At 47.1% G+C, this 27,664-nt stretch overlaps 1 protein-coding gene across 1 annotated transcript in view; it reads right to left on the bottom strand.

Moving 5' to 3' along the window:
* The window catches only part of sorbs2a (sorbin and SH3 domain containing 2a), a 58,581-nt gene extending 31,463 nt beyond the window's left edge, over positions 1–27,118 (bottom strand). The window contains exons 1-4 of the mRNA XM_083693196.1: positions 26,957–27,118; positions 18,020–18,198; positions 3,408–3,463; positions 1,806–1,895 (exon numbers count right to left, since the gene is read on the bottom strand). Coding sequence (XP_083549322.1) covers positions 1,806–1,895; positions 3,408–3,417 — 100 coding nt within the window. The 5' untranslated portion in view covers positions 3,418–3,463; positions 18,020–18,198; positions 26,957–27,118. The remainder of the gene's footprint in view (positions 1–1,805; positions 1,896–3,407; positions 3,464–18,019; positions 18,199–26,956) is intronic.
* Between the last annotated feature and the right edge of the window lie 546 nt (positions 27,119–27,664).

The following is a 27,664-nucleotide window of genomic DNA, read 5'->3' as shown; positions in this document are numbered from 1 at the left end:
TAAGAACAAGATGATCATATTTAACAGCTCCCGACTGTACTCATCACAATCTCTCAGTGTTGTTTTGACAAAGGAGATGACATTGATGGAGGTAACAAGCCCTCCTCTCGAGGTGCTGTGTATTGGGGTGCTATTTGAATATGACCATGTTTTCTCTGTTTGCGCCATTGTTTTATTTCTGTCCATTTTTGGCCCGCTCTTTGACGGTATGCAGAAATGGTGGGTGGGGCAGATGGGGAAAGGTTATTGCTGGGCAGTTTAACGGTAACTATCTGGAGTGTAGGCCTATCTATTTCAAAGAGCAGCTCTGAGCCAGGGAGCCTCATGAAGAGTACCCTCCTCCTCCTCCTCCTCCTCCTCCCCCCCCCCCCCCACACTTCTCAGCCCTCCCTCTTCTTGGGAGAGTACCCTGAGAGGGAACTGATGACAGAGAAAACTTTCAAGCAACCCAAATCCCAAGTCAGTAAAAAAAAAAAAAAGACCTCTTCAGAGAGAGACAGAGAGAGAGAGAGAGAGAGAAAGAGAGAGAGAGACAAGCCAAGTTCCACAGCTCTCTCCCCTCTTCTTAAACAGCGTTCATAAATGCATTGAAGAGGGTTGAGGGCGCGCGGGCGCGGAGATGAAGCGCATGGCCGGAAAGGCGTTGAAAATTTCATGACACATGGAGTGTTTTTATATATCCCTGGCACCGCTTAATAGCCTCCCGCCGCCTTGACAGGGAACTCTGGGTATCCGGAGGTGCTCGGCGTTGACAGGGGAGGGGGGTGTTAATAACCGGCGAGCGGAGGAGACTTCTGAGGGAGAGAGAAGGCCGCACCGCTCCTGACACCCGCGGTGTATTTTAATTTCAGGAGACGTTTTTTTAACGAGCGAGATGTGGAGTTATAGAAGGGTGGGTGGGTGGGTGGGTGGGGGGTGGGGGGGGGGATTATGGTCTATTACTGTTGAAGACTGTGGAAATTAAACTGTTGAAGTGTCATGTTGTCATTTCCCCCCCCCCCCCCACCCCCCCTCAGTGATGATTGCCGGGTTCATAACGCTGACAGCGGGGAAGCCAACCGCATTTGAATGCAAAAACTTCATTGATCTACGGTAAATCACAGACAGTAGGTTACCATCTCAACCGATATTTGTGTTTGACGACAGAAGCTATGACAGGGATCTCCAACAAAGAATAAAAAAAGAAAAAAAAAGAAAAAATTCATCTCTCAAGACGAACACAACAACAGCAAGAGCGTTATTTCCCACGAGAGCGGAACACTGTCTTCCAAACAGACACCAACCGGCAAGTGAGTCACGGCTGCCATGGTTTCACGTCACAACAGGACCGTTTTGGCTGTCACACACACGGCTAACCTTCCTAATCGTAGCAGAGCTCAAAGCTGGCAAAGAGAGAGGGAGAGAGAGAGAGAGAGAGAGAGAGAGAGAGAGAGAGAGAGAGAAAGAGAGAGGGATAGACACAGAAAGAAAGAAAGAAAGAGAGCTGATGTCTGAGCTAAGAGAGCCGGAAAAGGATAGGAAACATAGTGACACGGAGGGGAGATAGCGAGGGATGAGACAGGAACGGAATGGAAAGACACTGACACGTTTGCATGTTGTAAAAAGCAGAATAGGTCATCTTTGTTAGGATGGTCTTACCTGACACCCCCTGAGCATCAATACGGACCTGATGGTAGTCTGTGCAGGCCTGTGTGTATGTTAGGTGTTAAGGGCCTGCTTTGTTGAGTTGTGCATGTGAGTGAGTGTGGTCTTTGGTGGGAGAGATAAGTGTGTGTGTGTGTGTGTGTGTGTGTGTGTGTTAGTACCTGTAGCCAGATTGGGTGTACTCTGGACTCTCTTCATGGGGGAAAGGGTGAGTGACAAGGCAGTGCTTTTGCGAGAGCGTCCTCCGCTATCTGGGGAAGCACAGCCAGGCAGCAGCGGGAGCAGCACACACACACGCACACACACACACACGCACACAAGCACGCACGCAAGCACGCACGCACGCACACACACACACACACACACACGTGCACATGTGCACACACACACACACACAGGAGGAAGCAAAGCACATGCATTACAACAGCTCCACTCTCAAAGCCTTTGCAAAGGGGAGGGGGACAGCTCATATGAAGTAGGACTTACTGACTTAAATGATAGACCTAATAACAGGGGTACTGAAGCAGTACCAAGAAACTTCAAACACTGCAGAAATGTGTTTTATTCATACTGGATGTCATCTCCGTTTAAGAAGACAGAATGATCACTGAAGCAAGTCATGCAATCGGCTTTACAGTATTCTAATTGAATCAGTAAGCCGAGCTCTAATGTAGAGTTAATATAATACAGTATATCAACCACATCGAACCTGAAATGGGTGTCTAGACCCAGGTAGATCCAGGAATGTAGGAAACAAACAAACAAACAAATAAACAAATAAACAACAAATAAACTGTAATGACAGTCAGTCCTACTTAGTATGACCTGAATGTGGATTACGTTTCATGCTTGGCTTGGTCACGGGGCAGCAGAGCCAAAAAAACCCCCAAAAAACACTGTTTTTGTTGATGTTTTTCTTTCGTTTTCTTCCGCGGCGTGACATCATCACTCGGCACGCAAAGCGCTTTGTCGCGGGACGGCCATGACACGCGCTGCGATACGCCTGCCCGGCCGCGTTTCCTTCCCCCCGGAAAAGCGGCTCTAGAAACGTGTGATGGAACTGGAAACCCGGTAGAAGCCTTCCAGAATGTGGGCAGGGCAGTTGGCACCTCTGTAATTCACTTAGGCTGTACAGTAACCAATTAGCCGAGGGGGAAAAAGGAATCAAAACGCCCATTGACAGCTGTGGTAGAGAGCGAGGGTGGGTAATCTGAATGGAGGATTAGTTATTACCACCGCCGCTGAAATACTACGCTACACTGTGGGATCACTGCCAGGCTTAAGACAGATGTGTGTGGGTAGAGAATTACTATAACGTAGTGTCTAATGCCTGTCGTCACGTGGAAATGCTTTCACGCCGCTTACTGAAATGTTTCATTGGACGCCAGGAGCGCTAATGCGTAATGCTTACAGTACATCTACCAAGTGCTCTCGCCCGTCGGATGTCAAATCTGTCCGGTCGTGACATAACAAGCTGACTTGTGTGTCTTTTCAGTGTGAAATGAGGCGACGGGCTGGTGGTCATAAAGTAATCATATGGTTTGGTGATATCGAGTTTGCATAGCTAAGCAACTGAGGCAGCAAGCAGTATTGAACCCTCAGGCAAGATGGGAAATAATGCACATGGGTTGTCAGAAGGATTTCAATCAGCCGTAAGCACAATGCCCTGACCCTCGCTTCAGCAGCCTGGTGTGTGTGTGTGTGTGTGTGTGTGTGTGTGTGTTGATGGTGATCAAAGTGTGTACAAAGGTAGGACCACGTACCTGTATTCATGTTGAATATCACTCCTTACTGATCGACTGTAGATGGACACACTTTCCTGCAGGAGAAAACCCAGACCCCGAGGTTAGATTGGTCAGTTGGGGCGGATGCCTCGACACTGAAACAGACATCAACCATTCCTTTCGCGTGGACGTCCTAACTCCCTCCACCCTCCCTCCTCAGCTCAAGCTAAGAGAGACACAACTAGTCATGACAGAGGCATGTATCCATATGTATTTTCTATATATGGATCCCTGGGGGAGAGGGGCTCATGGGGACACCTCAGGTCACAGCTGACAGGCAAACACAAATCAATAAGCCTACAGTAACTGTACTAGGAAATCTGAAACATCACCAGATGCATTCTATGGCCCCATGAAGCACTATATAGCATTATCCAAAAGGCCAACTCTATTTTTAATGACGGTACTATTTACAAGAGGAGGGTACGCATCCTACATCTAGAAAATCACCGGTGGGACCAACGTCAAACTTTCAAGTAAAAAAATAGAACCTCTGCCTGACAATGTAGGTGCCTTTCAAAGTAGGGATCATGTCCTCTTTCAAAGACCACTGGCGGGACTTAAAGGGGCATTTTACTCCAAAAACATTTATTTTAGTATATAACCTGTCCGTTCACCCTTCATATCGTCTGGAAATATCATTACATTGCCACAAGAGTCTCAAGGCTATCTTGGAAAAGATCAATTTTCCAGTTTTTTTTGTGTAAAATTCCCTGTTAACTTTCTAGTAAAGGAGCCAAGGAGCTAAGCTTTGCCTTGTTAACATGACAGTTATGAACGGTCAACTGTCCCATAGGGCTGTTGAGGATGTGGCTCCGCGTCCAAGCTGTCGTACAGGAGGAATGGTACGTGATGAACCTGTGCTGGAAATACCCTGCTTACAAGAGTTGTGTTACTGTCGGTGGCATGATGGACACAGGTGGTATTCTGAATGAGCTAGTTGAATGCTGTTGCATTGGTGTGTGTGTGTGTGTGTGTGTGTGTGAGTGTGTTCGAGAGACATAGGTTGTGTGTATGTGTGTGTGTGTGTGTGTGAGAAACAGATGTCAAGTTGCTGCAAACAGTATCGCTTCCTCACACTCCAAGCTCACACCAGTCTTGAACCTACATCCTCTGTATTACCAACACACGTGACTGGCTCCTATTCGTGATAGAAGCCGTGAGGTACTGTATATGTGGCCCAGCTGCCTAGAACGCTCATACGGTGTGTGTCTGCAGAAGTGTCTGCGAACATGTTTGACATTTTTATTTCTGGAATTCAGAGTTCAACGTTTTTAGCTTGCCAAAGAAGTGTCTGGTAATAGATATTAGCTCCAGAGTATGTTGTCCAAATATTCAGGGCCTGACTCACCAAGTGTTTTTCACCGTTTCCACAAGAAATGAAACTTACAAGCGAGAGCAAACGGGTCAAGTGAAGGTTTTGGGCGTAAGAACCCTTGCAACGTATAACCATACATCACCATTTTGGTGAATTACACAGACCTACAGTATTTCAGGTTCAAAGCAAGATTAACCTCTTCTGTGGTATTCTAACAATGTCTACATAGGTGTCAGTTTACAATAGATAGATATGCCAGATCTTTTCAGCCGTGCGACAGCTGAGAGTCTTAATGCATGTTGCCTAACCACTGTTAATTGCTGTTACTATTACTGAGGCTTAGTGGGGGGATCAGCTCAACATAAACTCCTCCTGAAGTAAATAGTCCAACAGCCTTGGAGGTTGACAAGTGATGGTTAGGGACAATGAGGAGATTGTGAACACACACACCACCATGTTGACAGTTTTACAGCCCTGTGTGTGTGTGTGTGTGTGTGTGTGAGTGTAAAACTGCAAACCTCAATCCTTTGTTTTGAGCACAAACAGAGCAGACACAAGAAGATATAATTTACAGATAAAGAGCCTCCATGTACATGTAAAGCGGCTCTGCTTTATCTGGTACTTCCTATTAAAAAATTGCTATAAAGTAAATATAAAACAAGTGGACATTGAAAATGTTTTTGTCCCCCACGAATGATGTAGCGCTAGCAGGCTAATTTAAACAATGGGCACTCTGAATAATCATTTAATGGCGAAAGACAAGGCCATATTGATTCTGGTCCATTAAAATCACTAGCAGATAACCCAACACGCTGACACCCGATAAAACACATCCACCTCTGGTTGGATGGAAAATACATTTCTCTCTGGATGATAGATAGAGAAAGAGGGAGGGAGGGAGAGAGAGAGAGACAGAGAGGGAGAGAGAAGCACCATTTAGCATCCATTCGGTCACCGCTAGTGATGTTAGCCATGAGGCTAGTGGCCTGTAGAGGTTTTCTATGGCGCCACATTGATGCTAGGTGACGCAACGATTGACACGCCTGGGTTAAACACACATGTTAAACACTTTCAAACACCTGAGCTGCCCTCTATTTCACTTGATCTGACACAATGGAACCAATGGAATAGTCCGAAAAGAGCAAACTCCAAGTCTAAATCAAGCACACCTGAAATCCCCCCAGGTATTTGACCCAGACCTGCTACACTAGCAGGGGCGGTTCCAGGGGTAGCTTATATTAGCCATGTTGACCTTAATTATAACATCAAGCGTCGCGGGATCCCCTCCAGGGTCTTAACGTCACAACCCTCAACCCTCGTAAATCTGCCTTTGGGAGCTGTGGCTAGCTGCACACACACACACACACACACACCCATCCACCCACACCCATCCATCCACCCACACCCATCCACCCACACACACACACACCCATCCACCCACGCACACACACACACGGCCCACAGGCGTCGCGGCCTGTCTCTGTCCGAAGGTGGGTCAGACTATCCCGGGTCACGTTACAAGACAGACCAGCGGCGACAGAGCAGCTGTCGCTGTGGGGTAATATTATGGCGGGACATTGGAGCTGAGCACACACTTCTCTAGAACGGTTGATAGCGGTACTCAAACCTGCACGCCTAAGTTTGTGGCTTGTGTTTTTACCGAGCCTCCTTTGTGACGCACGAACATATTGGAAAACAGCGTCACGCGTGAGCCGTGACACGCATGTCAACGTGAAATACGTAGGAACATCAAATACCTTCGGTTCCTTGCACGTCATCCCACCTCTGCTTGGATTTTGAACACACACACGCACACTCACACTCACTCACTCACTCACTCACTCACTCCCTGGTCTGAGCAATCCATATCTCTGTGACGCTTATAAAACGGGTCCCAGTCTTCCTATCAGATGGTTAGGGAGCCCCTCTGACAGAGGGGATAAATCTTGTGGCGCGGTGGTGGGTGATTTACGGGCGAACGTGGTGCTGCGTTTTGTGAGGCATTAGCTGCCAACACCTGACGATAATCCCTGGGCCAAGCCCTCGCCAACGGTCAACGGGAGAATCATTTATAGAACGGGTAGAGAGAGAGAGAGAGAAAAAACGGGTAGAGAGAGAGAGGGGGGGGGGGGGGTGGGGGAAAAATACAAACCTAAATTAAATGAAAGACAATAAATGCTGATTGTCTCAAAGGCTGTATTGTTGTTATTCTGTACCATTGCTATGCAGGGCAGAATCAGACTGTGGGAGATCATGGAGATCATGGGAGGGATCGTACGTGTCTGCTATTTACATGACTGCAACGCAACGCAACGCAACACACACACACACACACACACACACACAAACACAAACACACACAGAAACACAGACAGGCAAGGTGTGTCAGGTAGGGTATCCGAGCGTGGGACAATAGTTGGGATGAGTAGAATATCTCAGAGTGAGATCTGGGGTCATAAACGTAGCATTGCTTGTCTAGAGACGTACACCCTGACACCGCTCGCAACCTTACTGAGACAAAAACAAACATCCTAATGAAACACTAGAAGCATAGTAACAGACGGTATTTACAGGGAAAGCAGCTAGGAGCCGGGTACGCGGACGACGAGGCCTGAGACGTTGCATCTGAAGAAACAAAAGCCACTTCCTAATTTCCTGGCCCATTGCAGCGACTTTGAGGTTCTTCTGCAGTGAGGTGAAGGTCTTCTTCAGTGGATATAGTAGTCTTTGTCTCCGTGTCTTGACTTGGTTTTATACTCTCCAACACTCTCCCGACGGTATAATCTGTATTTCAGTCAAATGATCCTTCACACAAATCATCTCTGTATTTCCATGTAATAGAGCTGACTGGCTGATTTGCAAGGGAAGCCCTGGGGTTTGTGATGCTTTATACTGGTGCTAATTATCCATCAAATAAACACTTGAGGGCTCACCTAACTCAGCTCAATACAATACAATCAGCACAAATGGTTTGGGACTCGCAGACAGCTCATTACAATACAATTGCACTGGAGTCACCCGAAGTCCTTAGACGGCAGGCTGTCTTTCTGTATTCACTATGTCTATAATTTGGTTAATACGGTTAATGTGGAGATGTGGTTTATAGGACGGCCGTGGAAAGTAAGGCCCATGGGTGGTGTGTACTCTTTTATTCAACAGCATTCAATTCCGTTCCCCATTTTACAAATACTCGTCATGAACATGACTCTGGATTGAAACACTCTCAAAAGCAATTCTTTATTCTATGTCCAAATAAAGAATACATATCCTTCACACCGATGCTGCACAAATAATTTATAATCTTATATAATAACGAAAATAAATAAAATGTTCTGGGACAAGACATAGGGAGTCAGATTTGAGATGCCACAGAAAATTCTTCTTTTATGGGAATCTTTTGGGGAATCATTACAAGGCCGACAAAGATGCGTCAACAATAATTTATAACTAAATAGAAACTGAAATTGGAAAAAATCTATTATGTATTCTAATCTATTATTTTCAGTCAGATACAACATCCCAGAGATTCAGCTCACATTAATATTCTTTGTTGTTTGGGTAGACTCCTAACTTTAGAAACTGTAAACTGTATCTCTGTAGCACCAGGCACCCCTATGCTTGTAAGGATACAGTAAATTCTCATTCTGACCAAAACGTCTGGGGCACAGAGCGTGATTCATCTTGATAAGGATGACAAAAGTATTACTGCCATGGAAGTTCAAGGAGCAAAAACAAATATCAGGTGAGGACTGTGGAGATTAATGCAAGGTAAGAGAACCAAAATTGCTCGAATTAAATTAAAAAATGTTTTAAAAAAATCAGTTTGTTATAAGACTTCCCTGGGTGTTTTTCTACCACAGCCAAGATGAGACCGATATACAGTAAAAACCATACTCAATTTGGGTCGAATCCAGAAGCTCTGTACAGATATATAATGCATGACCTTAAACTCCTAACTTGAACTTCAATATTTTCTCCCCCCTCTCACAGTTCTCTCTGCTCTGCACTTTATTGAACCCCCCCCCCCGAGAGTCGAAATAAACTGCTCAAAACACAAGAACGGGAAGCCTGAGAGAGAATCTCTGCAAATCTCTAAGAAGTTTGTTTTCATCTGTTCTTTCCTTTGGGTTCTCTCCCTCATAAAACATATGTAGAGTTCGCCTCCAGACATGTGTCCTGAGTTGCAACGGTGGTTTATCGTCTGATTGTAATTTAGGTGTTGGTGGTGGGAGCCTTTGGAGACGTGTGTGTAATTACTGCCTTTTGGTTCCGCTGAATCTCCAGAGACACTGCCCAGACAGCTATCCATGTCCAGGCCACAGAGAGCCACTGCGTCCACCCCCACCAGACCCATTTCATTAGTCCATGGAACAATCATCGACAGGGGAATATTCACTTCCCATCAGTGGATCGAATCACTACAGAAAGAGGTGGGGGGGGTTAAATGCACTCGAGATTATACTATAGATTAGTGACTGTTGTGTGAAGCACATCCTCCCACACTTCTCAAATTGAAAGCGTCCTTAATGGTGAGTGTTGATAAACCAGGAAGTGAGTAAAGCAACCTCTTCCGAATACAGTACGTCCAACTGTGGTCTTGGTTGCTTACTCTCTCTCTTGCCCCCGATGACTAATGCGCTTTGCAAACCCGTGGGAGCACTTTAATAATGGTGACCTCGACAAAAACTTGACATAGACAGAGAGAGAGAGAGAGAGAGAGAGAGAGAGAGAGACAGAGAGAAAGAGAGAGAGACACAGAGAGAGACAGAGAGAGAGAGACAGAGAGAAAGAGAGAGAGAGACAGAGAGAGAGACAGAGAGAAAGAGAGAGAGACACAGAGAGAGACAGAGAGAGAGAGACAGAGAGAAAGAGAGAGAGAGAGACAGAGAGAAAGAGAGAGAGAGAGAGAGAGAGAGCGATTACACTGTTTGGCTGGGGCTCTCCAAAAAAGCAATCAGTGTCGACTCAGCATGCACGATTGAAGAAAGCCTATATAATATAATAGGGATGGAGACAGGCTGCCTGTCAGGGCAAATACCAGGGAGCAGGACAGAACAGACTAGACTGAAGTCCACAGTAACCCAGCGGAGCGGACGACGACACAAAGCGCCGCACTGCACTGCTAGCTGCGCTGGGTAACAGTAACTACAGGGGACGTCGATTGAAAACAGACCTTCACGTCAAAAGAAATTTCCGGAACGAAGTGAGGCAAAGCAGACTGTTTTCTTTTTTTCCAGCCCTGATGATAGGAGAGGCTACTGTTGTTGTTTTTTTTTTTTTTTTTTTTTTTTACAAGGGTTGGTGTATTTGAGGGATAAAAAAAGGCCTGATGAAATCATGGATGACAACAAGAGAGATACTGTTCTGTACTGCAGACCTGGGCTCAAATAGTATTTGAGATTGGTTCAAATGCTTTAGCTGTGCTTGATTGAATTTGCCCGGCACAACGGAGCCAAAGTCATTGAAAGTCTGCTGCCGTATGTCATTCATCAGAGTTTGTGACCAAGTTAATACATGGCAGAGCTGTGCTGTAGAATTATCATATCAAAAGTCAAACATGAGGTTGAAAAGAGCAGATGGTGGTTAGAGGCTCTGTGCTCACCACACATGTGGGAGTGTGTGTGTGTGGGTGTGTGTGTACACACACACACACACACTTGAATACTGTATTTGGGTTCACAGTAAAGTATTACATCAAGGAACCCAAAATATAACAATGGTCATACAGATAATCATGGACACAAGTAGCGCACGCACACACACAGTCAATTCGCCAGAGAGGACAGAACCTCCAGGTAAAACATGTACAGGTAGTTAGGTAAATTAAGCCCTGAGGTGAACATTAAACATTAATTTCAGGCAAATAACATTGATGTTTTAAGTCACCCTTCAGCAGTGTTATGGGTAAATCAAACCAATTCATTGCTGCTTGGCCGGTGTGGGAGACTGTCCAAGGTAAATCTCTGTCTAGACTCCAGACTCTCTCTCTCTCTCTCTCTCTCTCTCTCTCTCTCTCTCTCTCTTTTTCTCTCGCCCCGCCACTCCAAAAAAGGCAGAATCCGCAATGTCCTCAATTACAGCATTCAGGCAAAGTTATTTTAGTGGTGTGCATTTTTGTGGCAAATATGTGGGCAGCGTGGGCCAGCGAGAAAAGAGAACCTTGGGAATCCAAATAAGAACCAGAGGAGGGAAACTGATGTTTTGGCTATTGTGCTTCAGTTTAGTGGGATGCTGTACATTTTATAGGTTGCCGGTTTGGAGCGGTGAGTATTTTGGTTCGTGACATCCGAGCAGCTGTTGTTGTCCCAGACAGCCATTTGCATTCAGCTTTGAAATAAACACAACAACACCATAAACACAAAAGGAGAGAGAGGAGAGGAGGGAGGAGGAGAGGAGGGAGGGGAAGAACAGAGGGACGTGGGAGCAGAGGAGAGTAAGGGAGGAATGAGAGGACGGGAGGAGAAGAAGAGGTGGTGCCCCAACCGCCCCCCCTCCCTTCCAACAACAATCCTTCCAACAACATCTCAGTGTGATCTGCCATCTCTATCTGTTTATTCAACCTGTACCCTGACCCTTTGTGCCCACTTGCTGGCAATGTCCATACTGGGAAAAAACTGTGTGTGTGTGTGTGTGCGTGTGTCTGTCTGTCGAGCATACTGTAGCCGCCAGCCTGAGAGCGCTAATGTCATTACACAACACAAGGGCCCTGCTATGTGCGTTGGAGAGAGAGAGAGAGAGACAAACCATAACAGAAAGCAACAGAGAAAGAGCATTACTGGATCTCTTCACGAGCACTACAATTAGAACGTAGCGTTATGTAAGCGGCACAGTGGGGGGGTCCTCTGGGGACAGAGAGCATTAGCGGAGAGAGAGAGAGAGAGAGAGAGAGAGAGAGAGAGAGATAGAACAATACCTCCAAAGCTGCAAAAAACCGCAGCCCCGCCCCCCCCCCCCCCCACCCAAACCCTACGACCTAAACCCCGCGCAATTAGAGCCCTTTGCTAATGGGGAGTAATTACAGCGTAGATTGTGACCACGGACCTCCCGTCCAAAACCGAAGACACACACAACTGGCTCGGAAATTGGAATCTGCATAATTCATTTACTGAGAGTTTTCCACCCGATGTGGACAGGGACAACTTGACTCCCCCCAAGGTACAGCGGTCACAGGGGTTGAAACCATGGTCGTGAAATGAAAGGACTGAGCTAGTGAATAGGTATAAGAACATAGTCTCTCTCAGGTTCTGGTCTTCTAACTTAACCATTGTAAAACAGCCCTCTCTCTCTTTCTTGATCCATCTTTCTATGTTTGTTTCCATCTCTCCCAGTCTGCCTTAGCTCTTTTCTGTGTGTGTGTGTGTGTGTGTGTGTGTGTGTGTGTATGTGTGTGAGGTTGTGAGTGTGTGTGTGTGAGTGTGTGTCTGTCTGTGTGTCTGTCTGCGACATCTCTCTCTGTTTGTTGCTCTCTCTCCAAGTCTGGCCGCCCTCTTCTCTGTGTGTGTGTGTGTGTGTGTGTGTGTCTCCCTCTATCTCTCTCTGAGACCGCGACACTCTTCGTTGAAGAAAGAACATACATTTATTCAGCAATACTAGGGAGGAGTTGAAAGCTACCGTGCTCACTTTCGATGACGTCGTCACATCGTTTAGACAGGGCGGCGAAACACCGTCTTGCGTCATAACGTCAGGACAAGCGTTCCCCATTGGGCATACTGCACCTAGCACTCCCTCTATGGGTAGGCCCTATGTCTTCTACCCAATCTGTCTGAATCCAAACGGACATCCATTTAACAAACCTGACACTTCCCTTCAGAGAAATTCGTGGTGCTAACAGACACTGCAGGAGAGGTGGAGAGGGGGGAGGGGGGAGGGGGGAGAGGCGGGGAGGAGGAGAGGATGAAGGAGAGGGGGGAGAGGAGGAGGAGAAGGGAAGGGAGACGAGGAGGAGAGGAGATGAGATGGGAGGAGAGCGCTGTTCAGTCTGTTAATTGGGTGTTTAGCCTTGGACAGAGGGCCGTCTGTGACACGCTGCAGGAGAGCAGCAGGGCCCCGGAGGGAGCCGAAGAAAGTATTTGAACAGCAGGACAGAGCCTCATTATTCACAACACTCCCATGCTAGCACTATCCGCTAACCGCTAATGGGTTTGAAGGTGAAGGATGTGAGTGTATCTGCAGGAATGTGGCAGGAGGGGGAGGTGGCTAGCACTAAGGGAACTGCCATTTGAATGCTAAAGCTAACCGCTAACCGCTTATGGGCTTGAAGGTGAACATTCTTTTTTTTTTATCCACAGGAATGTGGATAGGGAGTAGGTGGGTGGCGCTGAGAGAATTGCCCTTTGAAAGCAGAGGATAGAGAGTCTAATTATTTAAGCAAGCTGGCTCAATGGTAATGCTAATGGCTAACAATAAGCACTAATGGTTTTGAAGGTAAAGGGCAAAACAAAGTAAAGGGAGGCACCTTTCGACTGCAGTATGTCCTTGAGAGTAACAAATTAGTTATTAAGGAATCATCCCAGTCAATACATTAATCAGAACTGATATTCATATTAACATTAATACTATAGGAAAGAAGATTATTAAAAAGAGGTACAAAAGAGGACACAATCCCCGCAAAATTAAAGGGGCATTTCAGAATCACATTGGGAAGGCATGTTCGATAGTATGAAAGGGAGTAATGACAGAGACAAAGTCTACTCTCCACTATCCACTGAAGACGACCTTCACCTCACTACAGAAACATAACTTCAACCTGGCAGCTACAGTCACTGCCCAGTCTCCAAGGACATTTACGTCACTGCATTCCAAGTGAGGCCCGACCCCAAGACCCTGCAGTTTGAGAACTTCCTAGCGGAGAACGCCTACGGTGGACACAAGTCCTGCATCATCACAGCTGATGGCCCCCCTATCATCCCCCCCCCCCGGGATCCGTTTGGCCAAGGCAGGAGAGATATGAGTGGAAATGGATCACACCCCCAAACAGTAGAGCCACAGAGGCACCTGGTCAACCTGAGGCCTGACAAGCAATCAGAGCTTTGATAGAGATGCATACAGGAGCTTGTTCTGATTTCACAATACATACAATATCAACAATGATGACCAAGCTCAGTCAATATGATTGTACCTCAACGATTTAAGGTTTGGGCAAAGAAAAAATAACATTAGAGAAGTTACATTTGACTGTGTGTTGTTAATTAAAAAGAAAAAAGGTAATTTGAGATGGTGAAAAGCAACATGATCAACTAATTGATTATTCTGTACAATTGATTTTCAGTTTAAGTGGAATGCCCCTTTACTCCTTGCTCCTGTGGGTTAAGGTTACATTCCCATACATAGCCAGGATTCTCCAGGTGCCAGTGTTAACTGCATGGAGCAGGACGACAAGAGAGGGCTGTTAGTGAGAAGGGGGACGGGGTGGGGGGGTGGGGGGGTGGCGGGGTATTTACGGACCTTAGACAGGACCTTTGCCCTCGAGGGGGTCCGCAGCAGGCAGATAACTCTATCAGAGGAAACGTTTAGGGGGGTTCTGAGCCCTAAACTTAACTGGGAAGGAAGACAGACAGGACCCATGAGGGGTGGTCACCCAGACAGAAACTAAACCAACTGAGATTATCAATTTAAAAATGGCCTTTAGTTATGATAACATGTATTTTAGGTGTGGGAAACTAGATAGATAGATAGATAGATAGATAGATAACAACAAAATAAAGTGACAATAGAATAATAGAATAAAAATAAAATAGACATCTGAAACATTATATACAGTCAGAACAGTCCATTTAACATCCCCCAGCCTGACTCTGATCACCCCGATCGAGCCAGCCGGAGGAGGAGTTGTACAGTCTTATTGCGGCAGGCAGAACAGATCTCCTATAGCGCTCCTTAGTGCAACGTGGTTGTAGTAGTCTGTTGCTAAAGGAGCTTCTCTGCTCTGCCACAGTGTCATGTAGAGGATGGGAGGGATTGTCCATGATAGCCACAAGTTTGGTCCTTATCCTCCTATTGGCCACCTCCTCCACAGTGTCCAGGGTGACACCGAACCAGCTTTCCTAATAAGTTTGTTCAGCCTCTTGGTGCCACCTTCCTTGATGCTGCCCCCCCCCAGCACTGCGCTGGCCACCACTGACTGGTAGAACATGTTCAGCAGAGTCCTACACACGCCAAGGGACCTGAGCCTCTTCAGGAAATAAAGCCGGCTCTGGCCCCTCTTGTACAGGACATCTGTGTTGCCAGTCCAGTTCAGTTTACTGTCCAGGTGCACCCCCAGGTAGTTCAAATAATACGGGCGAAGTCCTACGGCCAAAAGTTTAATGTCCGGGCTACAGACACTTTCCTTCACGTGAATATGTTCAGGATTGCACCATCTGTTGTTGACAAATGCAGCAACTCCTCCGCCTAGCTTTTTGCCGCACTGACGGTGAATCCTGTCCGCCCGCACTGTCTGAAAGCCCTCGATGGTGGTGTTTGCGTCGGGAATAACCTCCTGCAGCCATGTCTCCGTAAAAAACACATAAGGCTGAATTCACGGTATTCCCTCTGTCCTCTCGCCAGTGCCGTAAGCTCCTCCATCTTATTGTCCAGAGATCTCACGTTGCCCATGATGATAGAAGGAAGATACGGTTTATATCTCCTTTTCTTCATCCGTCGCTTCACCCCTGCTCTGCTTCCCCGAATTAACAGTCTAGACCGGAATATCGGAACAACAGGCTTTTAGGCACCAAAGATGTTCACTGTAATCATTGAGATCCGGGTAAAAGATTGTCTCCAGGATCAGATTAGCCTCCCAAAAACTTCAACCGTTTGAGGAGAACACACTGAACTGACCTTCAGTTAGTGTCTAGTAGGAAACAGTTCATCTAGAGGTCAGCAGCCAAAGGTCAATGGTCACCAGTGCAAACAAAGTTCACGGACCCCAAAGGGGTCAGGTTGTCTTAGAAAGGTGAGAGTCTTTCATATCTGTCTCCAGTCCTTCCAAAAGAAATAAATGAAATGTCCGACTCTTTTCATGACACTTTTGGAAAGCCTTCCGAAAGCCTTTGTTGTTGTACCAGATACAATTTCACGGGGAGATAGAGTCTCTGTACCAAAATACTCCTCTACATTCCCCTCCTGTTGATTTGGGCTCCTGTTACAGACAATTACTTCTATTTTCATCACAGCCATTAAATAACAAGCTGAAGAGTTCAGCCATCCTCTTATACAGCACAGCCAATGATAATGAACTGTATGTTTGGGTGTGTGTGTGTGTGTGTGTGTGTGTGTGTGTGTGTGTGTGTGTGTCGGAGTTTTGCATTCTTACACAATATTTTAACTCAAGCCTTGTTTATCCCTGCCGGCTGCAAAACCATGGCTAGAATCTCTTTGTCCTTGTAAACGTCAGGGCCTTTTAGACGAACGACTACATCCACAACGGAATGAGGAAGAAAGAGGAGAAAAAACAAACAGACGGAGAAAAAAAAGAAAAAAAAGAAAGGTATTTACCTTTTCAACGAAAATGAAATGACAATCTAACTAATGAGACATCTGAAAACAAAACATTCCTATTGGGTCGGTGGATCTATTCGTCTCTTCCTCCAATGACCCCTTAACCCTTTCGCTAAATCAAAATGCAAACAATCCATTAACTACCCCACCGTAGAACCTCCACTCGGGGCGTAAATACTTCAGCCGTGTCAGGCTTTCACCTCACACTATTGTCAACCCTGTGGATAAAGCAGGAAATAAACAAGCTCTCCTGTCTCAGTCCTGTTCACGGGGACAAACGCAACAAAGCGCCTGTGTGTGTGTGTGAGGTCAGAAGGAACGGGGGGGGGGGGGGGGGAGCCAGACGCGCTGCACTGTGGAGCAGAGAGGAGTGGAGAAGAGAGGGACTGGGGGGGGGGGGGGGGGGGGGGAAACACCCTTCGCTGTGTACTCAGGAGGTCAGGGTGACATTCCACAACACCTCAGAGACTGGCCTAATGGTCGGATAGATGTACGGGCATTGTTGACGAGGAAAAGAGAGAGGGAGGGAGAGAATGAAAGAAAGAGAGAGGGAAAGAGAGAAAGAAAAAGTGTGGAATGAGAGGCGGTGGGTAGAGGGGAGAGAGAGAGAGAGAGAGACAGACAGAGAGAGAGACAGAGAGAGAGAGAGAGAGAGACAGAGAGTCTGCTTCACTGAGTGAAAGTGGAATGGATAGAATATGAGAGCAGGTTCTGTAGGTGGTAGGTGAAAGGGGGAGGGAGAGGGGGGAGGGAGGGTTGAGGTGCTTAGGTTGGTTTCAGTTCCCCATCGAATCTGCATTCAGAGTTGAGAAATCTGCCCATCCATATCCAATTTGCCTATACATGTACAATCTCTTTCTCTCCCTCCCTCTCCTCCGGGAGATGTACAATCAAGTTTGGCAAGACTGCAGAGGCACAAGAACTAAAAGCCATACAGCACTCTGACAAAACCACCCAGTCAACTTGAAACTGGCAAACGTGACTAGATTTTATTTGGAAAAGTTATGGTTTGGGTTATGGTTTGGGCTGTTTTCTTGAGTAACTGACGTGACATTAAGCGGTATATTTGGTGGAGCTATATCTGGGGTGGCCCTGGGTAGAAACCATGGTTTTATTTGACACTGTTTTGGTCCTGTCCACGGTACACAGAAACCGCATATCCTTGGGCTATAATTCTGGCCTGGGGTTTGGCCCTGGACCGCGGCTGAGCACTGGTACCGATCAGGCAGAGGTTCAGTTAACCATTTTCGTCAAAACAGTTGGTGCCAATGGTCAGTGACCAGGCATATATTCAATAGTACCCCCAATAAAGGTAAGGTTGCTCACTTTAAAAAGAGATTAATAATAAATTATAGATAAACAAGGTCATTAATAAATCAGGAACATAAATCAATAATTAATTGTTATTTCGCAATGCTTATTTTTTCATCATTAAATACTCTTTTATTTTTAAATGCAGTCCCATTTAGACAGCCACTACAGAGCGGTTTCCTTCTCTAAAAACAGCCTCAAACTTCTGTCTCAATACAGCTGTCTCCATGGTACAACTCCCCACTGACATCAATATGTTCATACTGTACTGCATTGCACTGATATGAAAGTGCATGAGTCCAATCTGTTTGCTGTGAGGTCTGTCAGTCCCAGCAATTTATCTGGGTATGACATGAATGTTAAAATTGTCAAAAATCGTCTAAATAAAATTCAATGTCATTTAAAAAAAAAATGTGAAAGGCTTGACCTTGTCAAGTGTCCAGAGCAGGTGCAACAGTGCAAACAGGGAGAATCCAACTCTTACCGTCATAAAACCAACTGGCTGGAGGCTAATGTGGGAGAGATGAGCATCGGTCAGTTGCACGTCCAAGCCGCTCTCTCTCTCTTTCTCTCGTTCCTCGAGTCGCTTTTCTCCTTCCCTCGTTCAAGAGAATTCTGCAGTCCTCTCCAGGCGTAAGATCCAGACCCTAGTCCGCTCAGTTCCTGGGAAGCACGCAGACAAAACAGAGAGTCAGAGAAAGGGAGTGTGAGAGGGAAAGAGAGAGAGAGGGGGAAGGAGGGAGGGAGGGAGGTAGAGAGAGAGTCCCCAGTTTGGGTGAAGCAGTGATCAGATAGGGCTATTTTCAGACACAGACATACTCGTCTGGAAAGTTACCCCCAATCAAGGGGGGGGGGGGGAGGGGTTAAGTGACAGGACTTGCCTCTCTCAAACACACACACACACACACACACACACACACACACACACACACACACACACACACACACACACACACATACATCCCATTCCTAGCACTGAGCTACAGTATGCCAGCGGTGCAGGTCAGTAGCGGCTAGGCATGCCTCTGGTCAGATAACCAGCACGGTAAAAACATGATGGATGGCGAGGGGGGGGGGGGGCGGGGGGGGGGGGTGGGGGTGTCAGAGAGGTAACACACACCTACTCTCCCCCTCTTAACGTTTAGCGTCATTCACACGCTGGTGGTTAAACCAGATGTTCACGCTATTTACAGTATGTGGAGATATGTCCTGTAAAACGGAGTTCCAAGACAAGATACTGGATTACATTGAGTGGCATGCAGTCCTTCATGAAACATGGATTACGCAAGCATTCAATTTCTACTAGGACACACACACACACACACACACACACACACACACACACACACACACACACGCATGCATGCTCTTCCAGCATCTCAACCTCACGTCTAGCAGCAACCGTACACAGACAAATTAAGTGTTCACTCAGCCAAGTCATTAATAACATCTTGCAGCAGAGCTGTGTACAGGGTCTATATGGACATGCATACATGGGCACGTACACACACACATACACACACACACAGAGGTCAGCCAAAAACACCTCTAGACCAGCTATTCCCAGATTGGTGATGTAACTACTGCTATGTGCACCTCATATACAGTGTCTGATGATCCAAAGCTGTCCAGCTACTGTAAAACACTAGACTATTTGGACCCTGTTCATCTCCCTTTATACACACACACTTTCTTCTTGTGGATTGTCCAATATCCCACCACAAGACCTACTGTCCCTGTTCAGAGTGTTCTGTGAGGTCTGGTCTGGTCTGGTCTGCAATAAGTTTCTGGTGTTGAGGGTAAGGCACATTCATATTGACATACAATACAGTACTACCAGCTACCTATGATGTGGTTCCACAGAAACATGCAGAGAGCTAGAAGTCAGCTGTTGTTGTTGAAGAGATGTGGACAGTATCATGTCTCTGAAATATTGAGAGGAAGGTTTATGCACTAGTGTTACACTGTTCCGCTCAGGGTCTCCTTGTGAGGGTCCCTATCTTCATGTCACATGAATGCGTGATTACATAACGTGTCGTATAGCTCGCGAAAAACAGACTCACAGTGAACACACAGTCCCGTCCACGTACGTCAGCTTCATTGCACACAAACCATGACGGGCAAACGAATAAGGCTTTAGTCATGCAGGCCAAAGTCATGCAAGCTAGTCTCAATTGTCCCCAAGCTTTATGACTTATCAAGCTGCTGAACGCTCAGATGCTGGCTCGGCTGACCAGGAACTTGTTATTTTACCTTCAGTGAGACGTGCTAGCATTCTAACTGCTAGGTGCTAGTAAATGTATGAACTAGAGTGTTAACAACAGATGAACAGTGAGTTAAATGCTAACAACACTGCTTGCTAGTAAACAGCTAGTCGAATGATCACCACTACAAGTCCGGGGGGAGGAGGGGTGGGGGGGGTGGGGGGGTGACAAAGTGACCACCCAGCTGCCAGTCCTGTGCTGGATCAACACTGTCTCTCTGTCACCGTGCCAACCCATGGGGTGGCGATCCTACAATCCCGGCTAAACAGGTAGAGACGGCTGCCATGGTAACCGGAGCACTGGGCGACATGATAACAAGAGCCTCCCCTGACACCCCTAACCCCCCCCCCCCCCCAACACACAGGCACGGACACACACACACACACACACACCTCCCTACTGCCCCCCTGAGCCATCATGATGATTGGCTTGTCAGCAGGCATGACCGAGAGGCAGCTGGGCACGAGAATCCACTGTCCAGTCACGTCTCAGGGATGACCACAGTATGGCGACAGGTGAGAGGCATGTTAATGACGTGTCCTTCGGGACGGATTCCCAGACGGACGATGGGCCACAAAACAGACCTGTCAATGATTCAGAGGTGTGTGTGTGGTGGTGGTGGTGGTGGTGGTGGTGGGGGGGGGGGGGGTAACTCTTCCAATCCCGGTAACAACTTCTTTTAAAGCCATTTCGACACAAAATTGGGCACTTTTACGAACTGCGGCGCAGCTTCGGTTGTCATGATCGATGGAGGGAAAAAACTATTAATTCAATATGGTGTAGGGACAGCTCAGGAATTCTCATTAAAGTACCAGAGCAGACTATTTTTATAATGCTGGCGCACACACACACACACACACACACACACACACACACACACACACACACTCTGACCTATGAGCCACTCAAGACCAGACGGGCCGCGTCGACATGGTCTCACCGTCACAGTTTCAACACCCAATCCATTATCAGCCCCAGAGTGCTGCAGCCGTTCCCCGGTAAGCACAGTGCCTTCGGAAAGTATTCAGACCCCTTCACTTTTTCCACATTTTGTTGTGTTATAGACTCTATTTAAAATGGATTCACAACCAATCCACACACAATACCCCAGAATGACAAAGTGAAAACACGTTCAGAAATGTCTGTAAATCTATTAAAATGGAAATACAGAAATACAGTACCTCATGTATATAAGGATTCAGACCCTCTGCTATGACACTCTTAAAATGAGCTAAAATGCAAAAATGTCATCAACAAATCACTCAATAAGTTGAATTGAGTCCATCTTAATGCAAGGATAATAGTTCATGTAATTTTGGAATTAATATCTTTGTTTTTATAGGGTCTCTGATTTACATCGGAATCAATTACACACTGTGTGGATCAGGTTGTCATTACAAATTAGATTCTGGGGTATTGTGTGTGGACTGATGGCACATTCTTTTAATTTAATCCATTTTAGTCTATAACACAATAAAATGTGGAAAAAGTGAAGGGGTCTGAATAATTTCCCAAGGCACTGTAAGTGACAGGTTATGAAAGGCAAGGGGCTGCGGAGCTGTATAACCACACATAACACTGTCAAGTACATTACATTATGAGAGAGAGGGTGACAGAGTGTGTGTGTGTGTGTGTGTGTGTGTGTGTGTGTGTCATGAGAGTCAAGCTGGCTTCCAAGTCTTAACCATTAATATTACACACACACTCTCTCTCTCTCTCTTTCTCTCTCTCTCTGTCTCCGTGCGCATGCAGTACAGGTGTGTGTGTATGGGTGTGTGTGTGTACTGCACCCCCCTCGCCCGCCCCCCCCCCCCCCCCCCCCAACTCCAAAACAAACATCTCCATAAATCTATGTACTAAATATAATGGGGTCTATATGTTGTGCTGCCCTGATACACTGAACATATTAAAACTTCAAGCCGACGACGCAGTTCCATTTGGGAAAGACGAAAAAAGTACGTCACTGGATCTCCGATGGCGCGTCAGTCCTGGTACGTTGTTGACATGACACATTTCTTTGGCTCCGGAGAGTTCTATTTAGTGGTGGGTACGGTCCACCGCAACATCGGCTAAGCCTAGCCTAAATCAACGCTCATCAGAGACAGCGCCGGTGTGACTTGACCTTTACCGTGTTACATGTAAGAATGCCGTCCTACCTAAAAGGATCTCTCGGGACGTCACGCGGTTGATGTCCGCTTCATATATCCTGAGTATATACAGTACTTGGAACATGTCACGAACGTACCGCGGTATCTTGAAGGAGGTGCGGTACATATAGGCAGATACAACGTCGACGGTGTCTATGTCTCTGCTATAACCCACCTCTTCTGAATCTTCTCAACGGTCTTAAAGACCTGAGGCGTAATGTTATAAGAAGCGGGACCATTTCTCTTATGGTTGTAGAATACGATTAGAAGACGGTGAACTGAGCCATCCATCAAGCTTGAAGCCTCCCTTCTCACACCTCTGTTATGGGACCCACCGGCCGGCCCATTTCCTACCACCTCGTTACAGCAGCCAATCGCACGGCCCTGCCCGTTCCCCCCCCCCCCCGCCCACTCTGCCCGGTAACAGGACCCGAGTGTTAGCGGTGGGTGCCGGGGCGTTCTGGCTTAGGCGGTGTCAGCCCGGGGATTTACACATCCTTGACTGAAGGGAGGGCTTTCTATAGAGCTGTACCTCTTCCATCACACAGGGAGACAGGAGAGGAAGGGAGGGAGGGGTGGGGGGGTGTAGCAGTTGGATGGGTGTGTCTGTGTTCGCGCGTGTGTGTAGGCGCTTGGGTGCAGACTATTTGAAAGTTATAAAGAGAGAAAGAGAGAGAGAGAGACACACACGCACACACTTTCGTCATGTATGAGTGTGCATGTGTGTATGTACAGTATGTGTGTGTGCGTGCCTTAATAGCCTCCTGTACGTCCACACCCAGGCGCCTGGCGTAGTCGTCCGGTCAGGGCGGCTCTGGCGCAGCTGGCCAACCATCCGGTCGGGAGCTAGTGTTGCGGCAACGACACAATCCGGAGCACGAGCGCCAGAGCGGATGGATTGTCATTAAAGCCTCCTGGTCGGTAATCCTGACGGCTCAGTTTCCTCCCCCCCCCCCCCCCCCCCTCCACAAACCTACCCACCCGTGCATACGCACGCACACACACACACACACACACACACACCCTTGTCCCCCCCCCCCCGCCACCCCCACCCCGGGCCCATGAAAGGGCACACAGCTTCATGACTGGCCTCCTTGAGACACACCATTGTTTCATTTTCAGAGTGTCACCAAAAAAAAAAAAAAAAGTTCCATCGAAGTCACTAAACCCACAAAAGAGTAATGGCTCTGACAAAGTAGTAGACGGCTCAAACTTAATAAAAAAAGCAATAAAATCTATAAAAACTATTGAAGAATGACCACAATTTCATCTCTATACATTGATTTAGCTCAGAGAGAGAGCAGATTCAACACTGTAGACTAGCCCTTCGGGCAGTGTGTGTGATACAGCCTACTCTTCAGTAATAAACTCAAGAATGCCCTGGAGCCAGAGTGGATTTGCTTGACTCAGCAATAGCTGTTTCTGGGGGGGGGGGGGGGGGGTGTCAAGAGAACCCAACTACAACTATTTTTCTTTTTTACCCCCCCACAGCGCTTTAGAACAGTACAATAGTCTTGCAGTGGAGAGAGAGAGAGGGGGGGGAGGGTCATTAATTATTAATGAGACAACAAAGAAACAAAGTCAACTTGAATGCTCTTTGGCCCTAAACAGACAACCTGACCACCGTGACGGAGCAGAAACAAATAAAGCTCACTGAATCTAATTGAATTGAGAGGGATGGAGAGAGAGAGGCGGAGAAAGAGAGAGAGAGAGAGATGGAGAGAGAGAAAGAGAGAGTGATAGAGGCAGAGAGAGAGCTATTGTGCATCCTCTCTTACACAGAAAGAGGATTTGTTTGCTTTGGCAGTGACATCATCAGCCCTCTCCGTGCTGTGTCAATAACGTTTCATATCCTCAAAGGTCAAAGGTGATCTTTTGTCACTGGAAGACCAGCCTCCTCATCCACCTCCTCATCCACTGAACCCACAGTAAAAGAAGAAAAAAACACTTCGGCCTATGGGCAGTTTCCCGGAAACAGATTAGGCCATATCCCAGACTAAAAATCATTTAAAATGGAGAGTGAGAGTCTCCATTCAAGGTGCAGGTGAAGGTCAAGACCCTCAGACCATCTGGTCTGTGAGAGGGAAGGGGAGAGGGGACTACTCTTTGAAACGCAGCCAATATCACCAGACGTGGGGCCTGTCTCCTGCGGTTTATCCTGGTGTGACTGGTTAATCCCACTGTAGGGATGGAGCAAATCAGACCAGGTCAAAGGTCTACACTGAGCTCATTACTATGGGGAAAACCCTGTATCAATGGCAGGGCATGGTGTAGTAGTGTAACGTTCAAACTCACTTTACTGATTATCTTACTGAGGAGAGTAAATGAACATAAGAACCGCTTTAATGCTGAATAGCTCCATTAAGGTCGCTGACCAACCTGGTTTATTAAATAAACATTATCAACATGAATGTTGACACTTATTATGTTCACCTGTTTCTAGAAGCATCCATCGTTTTAACCCGCATTGTTTTTTAAAACCGCCACATCTCCTCTATGGTGATTATCCAAACCCGATGTCGATGGTTGGATGACCGTTACAGAGTATACAGTAATCTGCACTGTACTCTCCTGGAGAAATGCCATCGACGTAATCTAGTCATTGAGCTACTTGTATGGAAGATCAGCAGACGTGCCTTCGGGGGGCCGCGGCCCCTTTCATCAAGCAGGCTTCGGAGAAGCAGGCCAGCCTTTCACAGACCACTAGAGCCATGACATCAGCTCTCTCTCTCCGAACCAGGGGGTGGGTGAGGTGGGGTGAGGTGGGGGGGGGGGGGGGGGGGCAGAGAAAAATAAAGGAAAAAAAAGAGAGAGCTGGAGATATATAAAGGGTCTGTGAGAGAGAGAGAGAGAGTAGAGAGGAGAGAGAGAGAGGAGGGAGAGAGAGGAGGGAGAAAAGGGGGGGGGGCGAGGGGGAAAACCACAGAGACAGGGAGAGAGAAAGAGAGAGACACAGAGACAGTCACCCCTGTTACTCTCTGTACTTTCGAGAGAAACTGTATCGCATTCTCCAATTCCCTCATGGCCTGATGGCCTGCCTAGATCTTGCACCACTGCCCCCTTTCTCTCTCTCTCTCGCTCTCTCTCTCTTTCTTTCCCTTTCTCCCGCTCTCTCCTCCCTCTCTCTCGTTCTCCCTGCCCCTGCCCCGCCCCCCCCCCCCCCCGAGCCCCCTCCTCTCCTTCTTTCACACCCCTTTCCCTCTCTCTCCCTCCTACTTTTTCCCTCAGTAACTCTAACTGGCAGGTAGCAGGTGCAACCAAATATCTGTGGAGTGTTTAATTCCAACCCTCTGCCATCAATCACTTTAGAATGCGATGATTGTCCCGTAATACACGCTCCAATTTAAGCCTGGCTTAAATCAGTTAGAGACTCTTACTGAAATATATAAACACCAACTGTTGATTCTCATAATTTGTTTTATTCGAGAAGGATGCACATCTCTCTCTCTCTCTCACTCACACACACACACACACACACACACACACACACACACACAACAGGTACAGGGTACACTCAGGCACGGTGTAGGGTTTCCCGGTGTGCTAGCCTTACACGGTATCAATGACACCCCACCTCTGACCAGGAAGACAGGAGGCCATTCAAATGACTAAACCAACAGGAAGTCCGCCTTTCACTTTCCCTCATGACATCATCCCCTTTATGTGTGGGTCTGCACCGCAGGTATCCATCAAGGAAGGATTCTCTCTTCCTGGTTGTCAGAACCGGGATGTAGCCTGCAGGCATGGTGAGGGAGTTGATGTCTGCCTCAGAAATACATGACCGTCCGAAAGTAACTGTCGGCTACACATTCTGAACACATCACAGCTATCACCAACATAATTTCTCTCTAAAAATAAAAAATAAAACATTCATTTTTGCTTTTGTGCGAATTCAAATGGCATCAAACAATGCAACAAACTAAATTATAATTAATGTAAGAACCACAAACTGGACCACTGACCATACCATAACATTCTCTGACTTGCTGGGGAAATAGTGAACTATCTTAAAAGCTTGAACAACCATCTATGACTCATGAATAGCACTCAGAGGAGAAACTCCAGTAACGCAGCAACAATTGGCCAGTATAATCTTCTTAATGTGGCCTAAGCCTTTGATGCCCGGAGGATGGTGTAACTAACGACAAGACCAAGCTGCTTTAACGGGACGGAGTGCGCATTGGATTCCAACAGAGCGACTGCACATTTCAACCCAGTCTGCAAGATGTGTGTGGGTCACACACCACATTAAAATCCACAGCTATTCATTGAGGCCTTTGAAAGTTTACGATTCAATAGAAAGGGATACATTAACAAAGGAAGCACAGGGGTTAAAACAATCCAAACGTCATTCGCTCAAAGCGTTGTTTTTGGTGTCATCTCTGATATGTGGCCTAACTCACAAAGTAAACACAGATTGTGTCGGGTTGATTGCTCCCTCTCTCGTCAGGACAGGCTATTAAATCCCACAAATCAAACAGGAAAAGCAAGAGCACAATCTCTTATTGTACTGAACAGTAGCACTTTTCTCCCCTCCGCCCCCGGTCCGCACTAATGATACGATAATGATGCCTTGTTCATTGTTATGGTAATCACCGTGGCCCGGTCTTGGCGCACTGGCTTGCGGCACCGAGCATCCTCTCCAGGCGGCTTGTTGGGCACGCTAGACTGGGTTACAATAATATGCCTTCTTATTCATCGCCAAGGACTGGCCAAAACCAATCCATCGACCAAACCACTTAGGCTAAATCAAATTGAAGCTGAGGAGTGTTTTCTGCAAACTGTTAGGCTATGATAGAATAGGCTTATCCAGTTGTTCACATTTTATTTGAGAGTTTCTAAAATGATATCCACTTCAACCCATTTGCGCATATAACATCGCACGGAGTTGTTTTCCGCTCACGTATCCCGTAGAACCGCAAAACATCAATATCCTCTCTCAAGCAAGTCTTCATTTCACTATGGATGGGGATAAACATCTCGTCAGCTGTTTACTACAACATCGCTTACCTCAAAGCGAACGTCGGGGTCATCTGAAGAAACGCCGACTGCCTACACCGTATCAACCTCGTCCACAGAAGACGACTGAAGCCCGATGCCCGACATTAAAAAAGTCCACCAAAAATCTGAGACGGGAAACGGGACAGCTTACACCCCTGTGGCCGGTGGAATTCTCGAATGAAACCGCACACCTGCCTCCAGTCAACGGAGTCGGTCCAAATAAGCAGCAAACGCGCATGGACGTTGCCAGTCGCGGCAAGCAGAGCCAACGGCAACAATCTTCTTTCGGTCTCGGGTCACTTGCTCTCGCTCGGAGCCCGGGAGCTATTGAGAGAGCATTGCAGTAAAGCTGTCCCTTTACTCCTGACAGAACGCTGTCCCACGACACCTCTTGACAGAAGAGGAGGAGGAGAGGGAGGAGGAGAGAGAGGAGGAGAGGGAGGGGACGCGGAGAGCTCACATTTTTTCCGCATGCTCGGTGCGCGTCGCGCGTCGCGGTTACGCGCTCCGAAACACTCTCGTTCTATCAGATATCATCCAACGGCTATAGTGTCCCTCGTCGTTTCCCTGCGAAACGAAACGACGGTTTCGAAGATAATAATAATAATAATGATGATGATGATGATGATGCGGTGCCTTCCAGCCATGTGCAAGATGGCCCCTCTCTCTCTCTCTCTCTCTCTCTCTCTCTCTCTCTCGTGCCGTTTCATTCAGCAG

Source organism: Argentina silus (genome assembly GCF_951799395.1).
Source record: "Argentina silus genome assembly, chromosome: 21".
NCBI classification, from domain to species: domain Eukaryota; kingdom Metazoa; phylum Chordata; class Actinopteri; order Argentiniformes; family Argentinidae; genus Argentina; species Argentina silus.
This window is presented reverse-complemented; position numbering and strand designations above follow the sequence as displayed.